This window comes from Ovis canadensis, chromosome 8, assembly GCF_042477335.2.
Source record: "Ovis canadensis isolate MfBH-ARS-UI-01 breed Bighorn chromosome 8, ARS-UI_OviCan_v2, whole genome shotgun sequence".
In the NCBI taxonomy this organism is placed as follows: domain Eukaryota; kingdom Metazoa; phylum Chordata; class Mammalia; order Artiodactyla; family Bovidae; genus Ovis; species Ovis canadensis.
The window spans coordinates 37,239,321-37,254,286 of record NC_091252.1 but is presented as its reverse complement, the minus strand read 5'-3'; the positions used below and the strand labels follow the sequence as shown (position 1 = coordinate 37,254,286).

Genomic DNA, 14,966 nt, shown 5'->3' with positions numbered 1-14,966 from the left:
TGCTTGCCAGAAGTCACATAGTTATAAAAAGGGTAGAACCTGGCACCCATAGCATGCAAGAATATCCATGGAAAATGAATGGAAGCTTATCCTAGCCTGAAATGTGTATGTAGTGGAAACTGAATCTTTGGAGGAATGAAGCTGGCTTATCCAACACAACCCTCATCAGTTTATGGGGTTCATTTCCCAATCTGGAGGTCACTTCACCATCTTGACACAGTCCAGGTCTTCAAAGTTGCCAGCAGCGATTGTACTGGTTTTGTCATCTTTCTTTCATGGATATATTTAGAGCTCAAAGTTATAGTTACTGTGTGGCTGAGCCCGGAGAATGCAGGTTTCATAGCCGAATTCATCTAAACCAAAGGTTACTGTATATGGGGCCAGGTCTGGGCAGCTGAGCTGACCTCACCTGCTTTGTGTATCTGTTTCTTGTAAGGTTCTGACAGGAGAAAGGCCTGGAGGCCCATTACATGTCCTCAGCCCTGGGATGGTGATTGCGGAGTTTTGGAAACATTTAAAAAATGTCATCCAATGGGATTATATAATCTGAAGAGTTGCCCTATCTCAGTCTTCTGGCACTATAACCAGATAAAAGAGGCAGAGTTGACTTTTTAATTTTGTTTTTAGCCTGGATGCTAAACAATAAAGTCTAAATACTAGGGGTTAAATTTCACTTTTTCCTTCCCTTCCTCCCTTCTTTTCGTTCTTGATTTTGGATTTTTATTCTGATTATCTTTATTGTTACTTTGACATTTATTAGCTATGCAGAATGTTTTGGTACTTTGCAGAATAAAAAATAATCAAGACTTTTCACCAAGATTTTCTAATTTAAGTAATTTTTGTTTTTTCATTCAAAAGCATGCTTATAAAATTTCCTTGACAACAAGAGTATTTCTTTGTATAGTGTATCGTTTTAAATATGAGAATTAACCATTAAGATTCACTGTGTGCTGATCACACACACACACACACACACACACACCCACACACACACCCACCCGCTAAATTTTTTCTCTATTATTTGGTCTGGAAATGTTTTGTTGTTCATTTATTTTCATTTCATTCATTCATTCCCATCCCAGTGGACTTTCCCAAAGAATATGAAGGAATTCACTTCACAGGTGTATTTTCTGATTCAACTCTCACAGCAGCCTTTTATGAGGAAAGCAGCACTGATACTGGTCTCTCCTACTAATAGATGGGAACCTGGACCAAAAGAGAGGTTTTCTTTTGCTCAGAGTTTCACAGTAAGGGGCAGGGGTGTTACTAGGATCGAGTTAGGGTGAGTTATTCCTTCCTGTCTCTGCTGTATTTTCTCACATGTGTGTGACCTCCCTCTCAGGAATTGCGACTCGGTTGTGCAGATTCAGATTGAGCAGATTCAAGTGCATACCTGATAGATACTCACCGGGCACCTGCGGGTGCCTTTAGATGTGGGATTGCAGTGCTGAGAAAGGATGTAGTCTCTACTCTCAGGGAGCTCAATAAACAGTAACCTTGTGAATAAACAAGGTAGTTTTGAAATAGTGGTATTTTCTTTGAAGGCAGTAAAATGAGGTGGAAGGTGATGGTGGGACGTAACCTCAGTTTGTAAAGTCGGCGACGACCTCTTTGAGGAGGTGCTAGTAGGCGCATTCTCTGGGTGAAGGGCAGCAGTAGGTATTCAGAAGACAGAAAAATGAGATGGCTTCCTGCTGCCCACAGAAGCCTGTGGCTTAGAAATTCTCTAGTTTCTGTCTTTAAGGCCGGCCAACAGTCAATGAATTTTTTCATTCAACTTATTTTTATCTGATGTATTATATTAAAATCTGCATGTTAGAAATGAAAAATTCTTGCACAGGACCCAAGCATTGCTTTTTCTGCAGATACTTCATTCACTACTTACATCTTCTAACTGCAGTCCCTCAGTTCTCCTGCGGTTATTACATGAGTGAGTAGATACCCTCTCACCATCACTTTATCACCACTTTTTTCAGATTTTTTTCAGTGGTGTCTGTGCTTTTCTTGCTTTTCTAACCTTGCATTTATTTCCCTGCAGATCTCACCATCTGCTGCAATTTGACTACTCAGGTTAGTGAAAATTTGCCCGGTTTACCAGTTTTGTGCCTTAGGCAGTATTCACCAGCATTCTCCTACTTGAGATGAATAAGGATCCTTACTTCTCTGGCCACTTGTGACTCATTAATGGTGAAGTTCCATATCTATAGAACAGTTTCATCCAAAAAAAGCTAGCTGGTTTTTTGAGTATTTTTTTTCTTCTGAATTGTAGTACACTAGTATAGGATCCGGAGAAGGTAGTGGCACCCCACTCCAGTACTCTTGCCTGGAAAATCCCATGGATGCAGGAGCCTGGTGGGGCAGTCCATGGGGTCGCTAAGAGTCGGACACACTGAGCAACTTCACTTTCACTTTTCACTTTCATGCATTGCAGAAGGAAATGGCAACCCACTCCAGTGTTCTTGCCTGGAGAATCCCAGGGACAGGGGAGCCTGGTGGGCTGCTGTCTATGGGGTTGCACAGAGTCGGACATGACTGAAGCGACTTAGCAGCAGCAGTAGCAGTATAGGAACATGATAGGAAGATAATACATAATTAATATATAAGAAATCTAGAAAACGAATCATTTACAGATAAATGAAAACAGAGCTGCTGCTTTTAGTAAGGTAGAGTAAGCTTGTCATGTCTTCCAAATTATATTTCTGTTCAGTTCAGTCGCTCAGTCGTGTCCGACTCTTTGTGACCCCATGAATCGCAGCATGCCAGGCCTCCCTGTCCATCACCAACTGCCGGAGTTCTTAATTAGCCAAAAATAATATGTACTTACAAACAATAATATGTATTTACAAATAATTCAACATTAGTTTTTAGAAGTGATGAATGGTTTATTCAGGCATGAAAATTATCCCTACAATGTGGACCCCATACTGCTGAAAGATTTAAGATTTGTGGTGGAGAAAGAAATTCTCAAACATTTAAAAGTATCTGATTTTACGATAAGTTGGAACGTAGCAGTAGTGTGTTTTGGTTAGGCCCTTGTACTGTGTGATGTGTTCAATGTAAGTATGGGAAAGGCTGGTGAAGACTGTGCATTTATCTAGAACATATACTGGGGTGTTTTGTGTGGGGAGGGTCCTAACACCTCGTGAAATGATAAAGAAGAACCAGGTAAGGCAGGCGGGACAAGGGTAGGGACGGAGCCTCCTCTTCACTGCTGAATCCCAGCCCCCAGCACGCCAGTAGTTTTGACCAGTTTGAGGCTGAGCTTATAGGTTGGTTGACTTGCTGGAGTATGACGTCTAGTGCTAACTTCCCTGTTCCTGACAGTTTTTCCATTCTAATTGTGCTTTATGTTCTTCAGCTCTTGTGGAGAGGAGTTAATTGGTTTTGAGACTTTCTCTGATCACACGTGTAATTAGCGACAAGGTGTCATTTAAACCTTAAATAATAGAAATAAAAGTATGTTTATCTAGACTAGTGTCGATGTGGAGTAATTTAAAGATATGGAAATGGGTGGCTAGAGGTACATAGTCAGTATATAGTTGGCCCTGCTAAGGTGGAATACCCTCTCTCATACCTTGTACCATGTGCTTCCAGGAGAATGGGATGTCTGAGTGGACCTCCACCACACAGACTAGCAGATTCTGCCATAGCCTCGTGACCCCTGCACACATCTGTAGAATGTAGAGTGCTCCCATGTGTTGATTATTTAATTTATGAAGCGTTGTTAAAACCTCAGCATAAGTCGGGTATCCCTGGGTTTGCTCCTGTGAACACGCAGCTTCCTTTTACGTGTCTGACTCCTCGGGAGCTGTCCTAGGGACTTCTCACAGTTCCCTGCTGGTGTCTCCTGGCTCCTGGTCTCCAGCTTTCGGGGCCGCCCTGAGTCCTGGAGTCGGGGTGCCCAGTCCTGGGGTCCCTGTCCCGCATCTTCCTCATGAGGTGCTTTCTAGGTTCAGGGTCACGTTCGCCTTCACAGCTGCCCTGTCACACATCTAGAGTAGGTGTCAGACCTGGTGCCTCCTTTTCTCTCCTGAAACCAAATCCTAGGTCATAAAACCTACCTGTACACATAATTAAAAAAAAATCATTAATGCCCCACTTGTAACATAAAAAGAAATAAAAAGTGATTTTTGGATGAAATAATACGTATTTTAAAAGGTAATGTTTGGGATATATGTGACGACACAGAGGAACCTTGAAGGCATTATGCCAAATGGAATAAAGCAGATACAAAGTGTGTGATCTCACTCAGATGAAGCACCTAGGGGAGTCAAACTCAGAGAGATGGAAGTACAGTGAGGGCTCCCAGGGACTCTGAGAAGGGGGAAGAGGGGAGAGATTATTTAATGGGTTTGGAGTTTCAGTTTGAGAAGGTGAAGAAGTTCTGGAGATGGATGGTGGTGATAGTTACACAAGAACGTGAGTGTACTTAATGCCACTGACTGTATACACTTAAAAATGGCTTAAATGGTAAATGTTATGTGATAAAAAAATTTATTAAACAAAAAATTAATTGGAAAAAAGGCAATGTTTGGGCACAACTATATCAGATAAAAATAGCCTCCATAGATTTCCAGAACATCTCTCCAAGGGAGTGAAGCAGTGTGCAGTGTCGACCTGAAACCAAGGAAGTGATGTTCAAGATCCTAGACTCTATAAGGAACAGAGCTCACAATTTCAAAGACTTTTTTATCTGCTCTGCCTAGGCCTTCCAACTCTACAGAGACTGAGAGTCATGCCAGCTGCCTTAATCCAGACCACTGAGGCTTTCTACTTTCTTATCTATCCTACAGAGGTGTGGTCCTTTTCTTCCTGAACGCTTTAAAATCACAAGACAGGACCGAACATGGCTAAAGTAATGTTAGTCACCACCACTTCACCCCGACTCTGAAGTAGTCTTATTCTTTAAAGAGGGGATACAAAATTGGGATAGACAGTTTCAAAAGTATATGAAAGTGACAGCAGTGGAAGGGAGACTGACCTGAGCTTAATCCTATTTTTCTTTTTCTTTTTTGGCCTTCCCACGAGGCATATATAGGGTCTTGATTCCCTGGCCAGGGGTCAGACTGATGCGTACTGCAGTGCAAGTATGGAGTCCTAACCATTGGGCTGCCAAAGAATTCCCTAATCCCAACGATTTTTGATCTTTATTCAGATAACTTTTTAAAAATGTGATGTGATCCTAGGGAGAGAATTTAAGAGATAACTCTTAGGAAAAAGACAAGCTCTATGGTGTGCCTTAGAAAGACTGAAGGAGAAAGGAGGCCAGAAGCCTTTTGGTAGAAGGGTTCTCTAGCCAGCATCACTAGCCTTAAAGAATCCTCGTGAGGAGAGGTTAGAAGAAGGTAGAATTTCCATGGAAGGATCAGTCTTTTATCACTTTAAAAGTAAGGGCAAAATCAAGAAGCTAAGTAAGAACTAATAATGCTCCAGGGTCATTATCAAATTACCCAGAATCCTAGTGATTTAAATAATACTTTCTGAAGTTATCCCTTCCTATTTTAACACGAAGTCTATCTTAAACTTCAAAAATTCAGCCTTAATTGAACTAGCCTTTTGCTGGGTGCATTTGTTCATTTTGGACTATTTTTCTAAATTCATGCAGTTAGCTGTTGACTAGAAACTCCATAACCCACACCTGTCTATCTGCATGTACATTCAGCTGATGGGTGATTTTATCACCAGATGAATCCAGGAGTAAGTTTAGAAGAGCATGTATTACCTCCTCCCTTAAAAAACAAAACAAAACAAAACAAAAAAACAAATGAAAACATGGAAACTCAATGATGCCTCAGAAAAGCATTAACCACAACCAGGGGTCTGCATCTGTGGAGACCTTGCTACCGCTTTGTACCTTCAAAGTGCTATCCTGAAGTGTTAGGCAGCCATGCAGGCATGCTAGGGACCCCAGCGGAGCCTTCCCGAGCCATCCTGGCCAGAGTAGAGGCAGTCTATGTCCTTCGGAGATGGGCCAGGTCTTAACAGTTCACAGTCCACTGTGTTCATCCAACCTAGCCAGGAACCAGGGGTCTGAGGGAGTGGTGACCTTGGTGTGCCAAGAATGAGCCTCCAAGAAAGCTGTTCAGAATCATATTTGGATTTGGGTGGAATGAATAAACATTAAATCAACAGATTAAACATCTTTCATAGTTCAAGAAGGACAAGAATAATTTTTGATAATTTGAGAACTACCTGGCATGGATATTATTGTCAGGGTCACTAATAACTTCAAGTTATGTAAAAACCCTAGTGATTTATTTTTTAAGATTAAGTTCATTTTAACTTCTATCATTTAGGATTATTTGAAAGAAAGTGAAGTCGCTCAGTCGTGTCCGACTCTTTGCTACCCCATGGAGTATAGCCCACCAGGCTCCTCTACCCATGGGATTTTCCAGGCAAGAATACTGGAGTGGGTTGCCGTTTCCTTCAGCCAGGGGATCTTCCCAACTCAGGGATCGAACCCAGCTCTCCTGCATTGCAGGCAGATGCTTTAACCTCTGAGCTACCAGGGAAGCATCTAAAATCCAGATTGGTTTTGACAGATAATTCCTCTGAAACATTTTGCCAAATCTCATCTAAACAGTACTGTGTCAAGGATGAACTTTGTTTAAATCAAAGGAAAATTATTTTTGGAAAAAACAAACAGAAAAATAATCAGGTCTTAAGAATTTTTAGAGTTAGAAAATGTTTTCCAAATCAGGGGTTTCCAAGCCATCAGCTCCCTTCCTTCCTTTAGAACTCGTCTTTTTCTCCCCCTTGGTGGCTGTTAAATAAGTCCCTGGAAACTCTTCCCTTTCTCAGTCTTGACTTTTATGTGTCTTAGTAGTGCCATGTGTGATTACCGGCACCATGGAAACCCATCTCAATGAAATGGAAAGACTGGCCGTTTAAAAAAACAAACAGAGCCAGCTGCCCATGCCTCCTAGAGTGCTGGCAGGCCAAAGGTCTGCCCTCCGCTGGGTTAGCTGCTGGAGAGGCAGGCAGTACCCATGCCACGCTTTAACCGCAGCAGGAACCTTATTAGTAGAGACAGTGGGCTGCCTAAGATATTAGTCCTTAAAAATGTTGGCAGGCAAGGAGATTCTGTGTTTTCACTTCAAGTACATCTTAGAGCTGTTTTACAAGCACAGTTGATCAGATTTAACATGTTAAAATGATATTTTGAGGCTGCCCTAATCAGCACTTGTCTTAATGGTTGTAAAGTCCTATTTCAATATTAAATGATGTAAAGGGATTAATTTTATATACCCAGATCTGTAGGCTTAGTTTTCTGCTATCTATAGTCACCTCACTGGACTTGCTGGTGTACTGTACTCATGTAAAACTTTCTCAGGGAATGCCCTGCAGTGCTGACTTACTTTCTTAGCAAAAACAAAGATGGAGAAAACACAATTATTGTAAAAAAGAAAGAAAAAAACAAACCAAACCCTCAGTCCATTCAGATTTCTGTTCGTTCTTTGAAGTCAAAGGGTAGTATAAAGTTTTGATTTGCAACAAAATCTGAGATTATCCATTAACTACTCTAGCAGCCTTCTACTGCCTTTCAGATGTACATGCAATTTTTAAAGGGACCAGGCTTTTTCTTCGTGTTTGCCATTAAAGAAAAGTATATATTTAAGTAGAATACACTTAAATACTCTATCTTAAAGAGTTATGGAGTAGCTTTTCGGGTGTTGAAAGGATGTGTTCTTAGAAATTAAATTGCATGCAAGGAAGAAGCAACAAGCTGAACCTGCTAACCTCAGGTTAGAAGAGATTAGCTTGCTGAGGAAGAGCAAGAGGACAGAAGTGCTCGGAACTCAGAATCCCTGTGGGGAAGGAGGAAGCTGGGGAAATTTTGAGTTCCACAGCCCCTGAAAATACGGTGCAGCATTTATTATCCCGTTTTTGAAGGTACCATGTAAATGTAAACGACACAGGTCCCTTGTCCCCACCAAAAGGAGTGCAGCAGGACTGCCTGTTGTCTGCCTCCTCCTCAGCTTGACGGTGTGGATCTGACGAGGGCAGAGGATCGGGGATTGAGATGCCCACGGACAAGGACAGGTAATGACTGCTGCCTGGAATCTGTTCTCTCCCAAAGGGCATAGTAACTGCAACAACAGTGGGTGATAAACAGGAAACAGGGTTTTGTTTTTCCTCTCCGTTCTGCAGAGGCGGTGGTTCCATTAGCCCCATAGCCTGCAGTCCTCTCCTGGGCCTGCTTTTACCCCGCTTTCCTGGCCTTCCTGAAATACTGCCTTTGTTAGCACTTGCTACTTGAGTCAGTCAGCTGTTACTACAAGTCTGCTATCAGAAATAAAGTTGTCTTTGTTTTACGTCTTCAGTAGTTTTCCTCCTTTAACTGCTATCCCCTAATGATACATAATTTAACTTATATGTACCAAAGTTTTATCTTTTTGTAATAAATTATGTAAAAGATATTAAATGAAGACCACCCATCCCCTTAAAATGGTGCTGGTGGAGGGGAGGACAGTGAGCCTAATAACTATTTATCACATGGCCAGATAACACGCAATCTTAGAAAGCAGTACTGTAGGTGATTATTGGACTTTTTCTTTTTTTCCCCACACTGCCAGCCTTGTGGGATCTTACTAATAGTTCCCCAACCACATATCTAACGCAGGCGCTCAGCACCAAGTCCTAACCACTGGACTGCCAGGGAATTCCCTAGTTATTGCATCTTTTGGACCAGTGAGCTCCTTGTTTTGCTGCCGCATAGCGTCACTGGATTTCAGGGGCTTCCGTAGATAAAGTGAGTTGAGGTTCCCTTCTGTTGGGCCATCTTCTGTCGTGAAACAATTCGTCAAGGAGAAGCTTGAGTTTCTAGTGCACTGCGTCAGCTGTGTTGGAGCTGGTTTCACATGATGGCTGCCTGCTGAGCTTCCTGCACAGTTGACTCTCTGAGCCGGAAGACTCAGCCTGGCTTCTCAGTGACGTCCCAGTGTCTGTAACTGTGGCTCCTCTGTCGGGAAGAGGTGAGAGGGGAAGCCAGGCTGAGGCCAACGCCAGGCGAGGGTCACTTTCTTAGGCACTGGCTCTGGGCTCTAGCGAGTGGGGAGGAACTTTTCCTTTCACTTGGCTGATCAGAATCATGTCCTCCATGGAGGGAGGCTGAATCGCCCTGTACTTGAAGTGGGGATGGATAGGAGGGAAGGGGGTAAACCGTGAGGTCGCGTGTCTTGTTCCCTTCTTTCACCCGTAGATAAGGAGTGAGAAGCTAGGATGGGATTTAAGTTCTTGGTTATCTTTGGATAACAAAACAAAAAGAGGGTTTCACTCAGTCCAGAAATGGCTTCTGTGACTGATGAAGTTCGGTTGTTGCTGGAATGATGGAAAATGTTGCAAGAGCAGGCAGCACCCAGGCTCTGGTCATCCCTGAGAGGTGCGCAGCCCTGGAGTAAACATGTCAGAATAGAAACAGAAGACGAGTCCCTGCCCTAAAGGCACTTCCACATTTGGATAAAGTTGGTCTTAAAACCACTGTTCTAAAAATGATGTTATCCCGTTGAAGTGAAGTGTTAGTCACTCAGTTGTGTCCGACTCTTTGGGACCCCATGGACTATAGCCTGCCAGGCTTCTCTGTCCATGAAATTCTCCAGGCAGGAATATTGGAGTGGGTTGTCACGCCCTCCTCCAGGGGATCTTTCTGACCCAGGGATCAAACCCAGGTCTCTAGCATTGCAGGCGGAAGCCACTGGCGAAGCCCATCCCTGTGTAGGTAATGGCTTCTAATAAGAGCTTTGTATTGGTTTAAATACGTTAGGTTAAATATGGGAACATCTGGTCAACATTTTCATGTCCCTACCCATGTGACGTTTATTGGAAATGCCAGTTTTGCCAGTTGTGCCTTCTGCTAAACTCAACTGTGTGCCAGTCTCCAGAGGATGAAGAATGGGTGGGGATTCCGGGAATAGTTGCAGCAGTAGTGGGGGCCCAGGCTGCTAGAATACACCAGCTCTCCCGCGGGCTATTTCCTCAATGAGGAAGGATCTGTCGGACCAATAGATGCCGCCTCCCCAGATGCTCTTCTCCAGCTCCCTTACTTCCTGCCCAAGCAAAACCAAAAGACAAATAAAATAAACCACAGCTTAACTTTGAAAATTTTGGCTGAGGGTAGGAAAGGAGGTATTAGAAGCTGAAGTTGTTGCTTTATTTCAAGAACAATAACAAAATTCAATGAAATAAGGCCCGTTATAGCTGAAGAAGTAAGTTTCCACTTAAGCATAATTTGAATTTACCAAATTTACCATTATTTCGTGAGACCCCCAGACATTTATCCTCATTATTCCTTTTAAGGATTACAAAGTGTAGAGCAGGGGAAGAAAAATAAACCACTAATAAAGGATGATAGTTTGGCAGGCATGTGTTCCTAGTTTCATCAGAAGAACGACTGGCATATTCAGTCTGGCTTGAATACTATAGAGTGTCTCTTAAAAAATTATACTAGAGCCTTTGAGTGATTCCTAAAGTGGATTAATACGTGAGAGTCTGAATTCAGATTCCAAATAAAGCTGATGAATTCCCGTAATTATATCTCACCTGCGTCAGATCAGGTTATTCATTTTTTTCAGAACTGAGCTGGAATCCATCTCTGATAAGGACCTGGAGGAATTTGCCAGTTTGAAGTCACTTTTATCAACAGCTGTTTTATCTTTGTGTCCACAAGGGAATTTCTTAGACCAGCATTCTTCAATAGAAATATAATGCAAGACACATGTCATTTAAACTTTTCTTGTCATATTTTTAAAAGTTAAAAAAAAAGAAAAAAGACCTCAGAAATGAAATGTTTTCATAATATATTTTATTTAGCCAATATAGCCAAAGTATTATTCCAACAAAGAATTGGTATTTTGAAATTATTGAGATAGTTTACATTTTTTTTCCACTAAGGTTTCTAAATTTTCTGTGTGTTTTACACTTAAAGCACATCTCAGTTCAAATTAGCCACATTTCTGACATGGGTGCATGAGGCGGCAGCTGGAGGTGAGGCTTCATCTGACAAACCAGGAGTCTGAGCTTTACCCTGAAGGCTGCAAGGCCACAGTGGTGGAGCAGTGTTTTTTAAAATGTTGAACTTCATCTGGTGGTCTCAGGGAATGCAGGTTAGAAATTTAGGAGTGAGGGCTCTGGCCCGTGGCACGTTCAAGCGGGTGTAGGGATCCAGGGGAGGAGTGAACGCCCAAAGTAAAAACAGTGTGGGGAGCGTGGACCAGGGGAGGCTGTCTGAGAGGTTTGGGAGGACAGATCATGGGAACTGGATGGTGGCTACTGGATTTGAGGGGAGGGGAGTGGTCTAGGATGGTCGTCCAGTTTTTACCTGGGTGGCTGGGTTAACACCAGTGGTGGTGGCTGAAAGGGAAGGAGGAAGGTTGTGAGCCTGCCAGGCTCCTCTGTCCATGGGATTCTCCAGGCAAGAATGCTGGGGTGGGTTGCCGTGCCCTCCTCCAGGGGATCTTTCTGACCCAGGGGTTGAGCCCAGGTCTCTCCCTGTCTCCTGCATTGGTAGGCAAGTTCTTTCCCACTAGTGCCACCTATGATGCCAGAAGGGCTGGGGAAGGTACTCAGTACTTAAGGTACCCATGAAGGCTAGGCAGAAACCCAAAGAGGATGTAAGGGTTAAGTAATCAAAGACAGCTTTATAGAAAAGGCGGGACTTGGGCAGAGTCTTAGAGAACCAGGAGAAGCAGCAGCAGAGATGTAGACAGATGAGAAGGTGTTGGACGTGTCTCAGTGACACCGTGATTAAACCTTCCTGCTGGGCCAGATGAGATCAAAGCTGTAGACGTGTTGTGTTTGGCACACATGGGGTTGGATCACACAGTGTTCTAAATTTAAGATAGATGCCAACATTTCCACACAAAAAGTCCAGATTTCTGACTTTTCTTTAAAATAAAAGGCAGCCAGGAGGTTGATTTGGCAGCACAGGAGGTGCTATGTGGTAATGATGGGACAGAGTGTACGCGGCCCCTCTCCAGCAAGTCTCTTTTATTCCTTTCTGCTGTTTCCCTGAATCCTGTAGACACTTGAGTTTTCTGAGTCAAGGATTGGTAGGTAGCATAGTTATAGAGATAGATCAGTGACAGATTATGGAGGGCTTTTCATACCAAAGTAAGGGGTATAAAGGTAGTCAGCTGATGTATGGGGGACTGATGAGACTGAAGCCATGTTTAGGAGAGTTGCTCTGTTCTGGCTGTTGGGCATTTATTTATTTGGCTGCGCCAGGTCTTACCTGTGGCATGCAGTATCTTCATGTGGGATAGGTCCCTGTGTAGCATGTGGAATCTAGTTCCCTGGCCAGGGATTGAACCTGGGCCCCCTGCGTTGGCAACACAGCATCTTAGCCACTGACCATCTCCTTGGAGAGTTATCCTGGACCACTGTGAAAATACAAAAGTGAGGGAGAACAGTTAACCAGTTTTGAAATGGAAAGGAGAGATGTGATGGTGCTGGTTACCCACGTAGGCTAAAACTGCAAAATGGAGGTCTTCTCAGGCAGTGTCGTCCGGAAAGGCTGCAGGTGCCACTAGCAGGCCATCTGGGCCAGCGTGCTTTCTGGGAAACCGGCTTTGTGGGCTGTCAGAATTCAGGCCAGTGTTTGGTGTAGGGGACGTGAGTCTGATTGTTTGAAACAACTGTTTGATATCATCGCTCTGTGATTGCAGAGAAAGCAGTGGAAGTACAGACACGCCTTTTCTCCTTGCCATGAGCACAGATAGGTGAGCGTGAGAAAGTGGTGGTGCTGCACAAGGAGCGGGAAGCGTGGGACTCGGGGCTGTGGGAGCAAAGCTTGTGTTAGACAGTGGGTGTGAGCCATGGGTTCTGTATAGCTCCCAGTGTAGCGCCTGCTGGTCACACTCCTCAAACAGTCGGTGGTAGATCGGCAGTCACTGTTCTAAGTAGACTGTATATGGAGGGCCGGCTTCTTTAGCAAGAAGGCTAAAATTAATGTCACTCTTAACTGTGAGTCAGGCCCTAAGTTCTTTACATAGATATTTTATTTAATCCTTACAAGCACCTTCTTGAAGTACTAGTGCTGTCTCCATTTTACAGACAAGGAAGCTGAGGCCCTAGAGGTTAAGAACTTGACTAAGGTCATACGGCTAACAAGGGATGGAAACAGGACTTAAATGCAGACAGTCTCTCATGCCTTTCTTTTAACCACTGTGTTAAGCCGCTCCTGTATTTCTGTCTGTTCTAATGCCACACAAATAGGCAGATCCTCAGATAGAGAAGCCTTATGCCTTTGTCCTGGAAGCTCCAGTGTAACTTCAGTTTGGGTTAGGTCCTCCTAGAAGAGATGAGACTCCAGAATCGAGCCTTCAAACTGGCTTTCAGGGGAGCAGATGATGGGCCGGGTCCTTGGGTGACCTTGTGGTGTGGTGTGTTCAAAGGTCTCTTCTCTTCCTTTAGTTCATGGCCCAGTGATAACTGATAAAGGGTGTGCTGGTTACCTTTTATTAAAAATGTTTTTAAAGCCCTCTTATAAAAATTCTCCTTATTTATACAAGCTAAACCACGTTGCGTTTTCCTCTGGTGTTCTCATGAAAAATTATCATAGACAAATTTTTATAAAAATTTGACTTTGGAAAGAGAGTCTATTACGTGTACAAAAAAAGGCATTTGTACAAAGCCTCAAAACTCGCCAAGTTTCCCTACTGCATTTCATGTGGCTTCTTTCTCTTTGGCCTACAGATGAAACATGTGAATGAAAAGTTTCAGGATGAGAAGAATAAAGAGGTGGTTCTCATGTGCATCGGCATCACTTCAGGAGTCGGACGGCTGCTCTTCGGCCGGATCGCGGATTATGTGCCTGGAGTGAAGAAAATTTATCTCCAGGTACTTTGTTTTTTTTTAAACATCTTGTACTATGTAAAGTCTAAAACCTCATTGATGAACCTCCCATGTACCCATCCCACAGTGTCGAGCATTATTGCATGCATTTCCAAGGGAACTAAGAAGTATAGGGAAATGCCTTCAGGTCAGCCTCTGTGAGTGGAGATGGGCTTGTGGTGTTGCTTTGATTCTTCTTTTTTTTTCTATTTTGCTGTGCTGGGTCTTCTTGGTTGTGTGAGGTCTGCTCTTTGTTGAGGTGTGCAGGCTTCTTGTTGCGGCGATGTCTCGTCACGGAGCACAGGCTCTGGGGTGTGTGGCTTCAGAGGCTGAGGCATGTGGGCTCAGTGGTGGTGGTTCCCAGGCTCTCGAGCGCGGGCTCAATAGAAGTTGCTCTGTGGCATGTGCGATCTTCCTGGACCAGGGATTGAACCTGTCCCCTCTGCGTTGTCAAGTGGATTCTTTACCACTGAGGCCCCAGGGAAGCCCTTACAGGTACCTCCTTAATAAGCCTTTCTTCCTCTAGCAAATTTATCCTTGTCACATAATGACTCATGTATGTACTTATTTACTTAAATTATTCCGTAAACGTGAGAACTATTCTCTAGACCTTTTAACAAGCAGCTTTTGAAGGGCAAAATCAGTTATGAGGTCTGGGTTTTTTCTTTGGCTGTGCTGCACGGCATGTGGGATCTTAGTTCCCCGACCAGGGGTTGAACCAGTGCTCCGGTTTGCAGAGGGCGCTCCGAGTCTTGACCGCTGGACTGCCAGGGTAGTCCAGAGTTTGGGCTTTTCAACATGAGAAACTGGCGAACAAACAGCATTCTTTGTTGTCATGGAACTGCACCAAACCAGAATGGTTCTCTATCTTCTGCTTTTTCTAAGAATGCTTTCTTTTTGACGTGGTTCTCATGGTCATGTGCCTTTTGCAGTACCCTGTGAAATTCAGGGATGTGCATGTCTTTTGAGTTTCTTCACTGCAGATTGCCTTCTGGGTGTTGTGGGCTGTGCTGTCCCGAGACCATACCGTTGTTCACTTGACAAGTATTTAAGTGACTCCTCCACGCCCGGTACTGTGCTAAATGCTACAGATGAAACACCATCTGTGTGCTCTGTGACGAACGGTCTCTGGGCGA

At 43.6% G+C, this 14,966-nt stretch overlaps 1 protein-coding gene across 1 annotated transcript in view; it reads left to right on the top strand.

The window, feature by feature from the left end:
• The window catches only part of SLC16A10 (solute carrier family 16 member 10), a 113,366-nt gene that overhangs the window by 86,231 nt on the left and 12,169 nt on the right, over positions 1–14,966 (top strand). Inside the window, exon 4 of the mRNA XM_069598113.1 lies at positions 13,693–13,836. Within this exon, the coding sequence (XP_069454214.1) occupies positions 13,693–13,836 (144 nt within the window). The remainder of the gene's footprint in view (positions 1–13,692; positions 13,837–14,966) is intronic.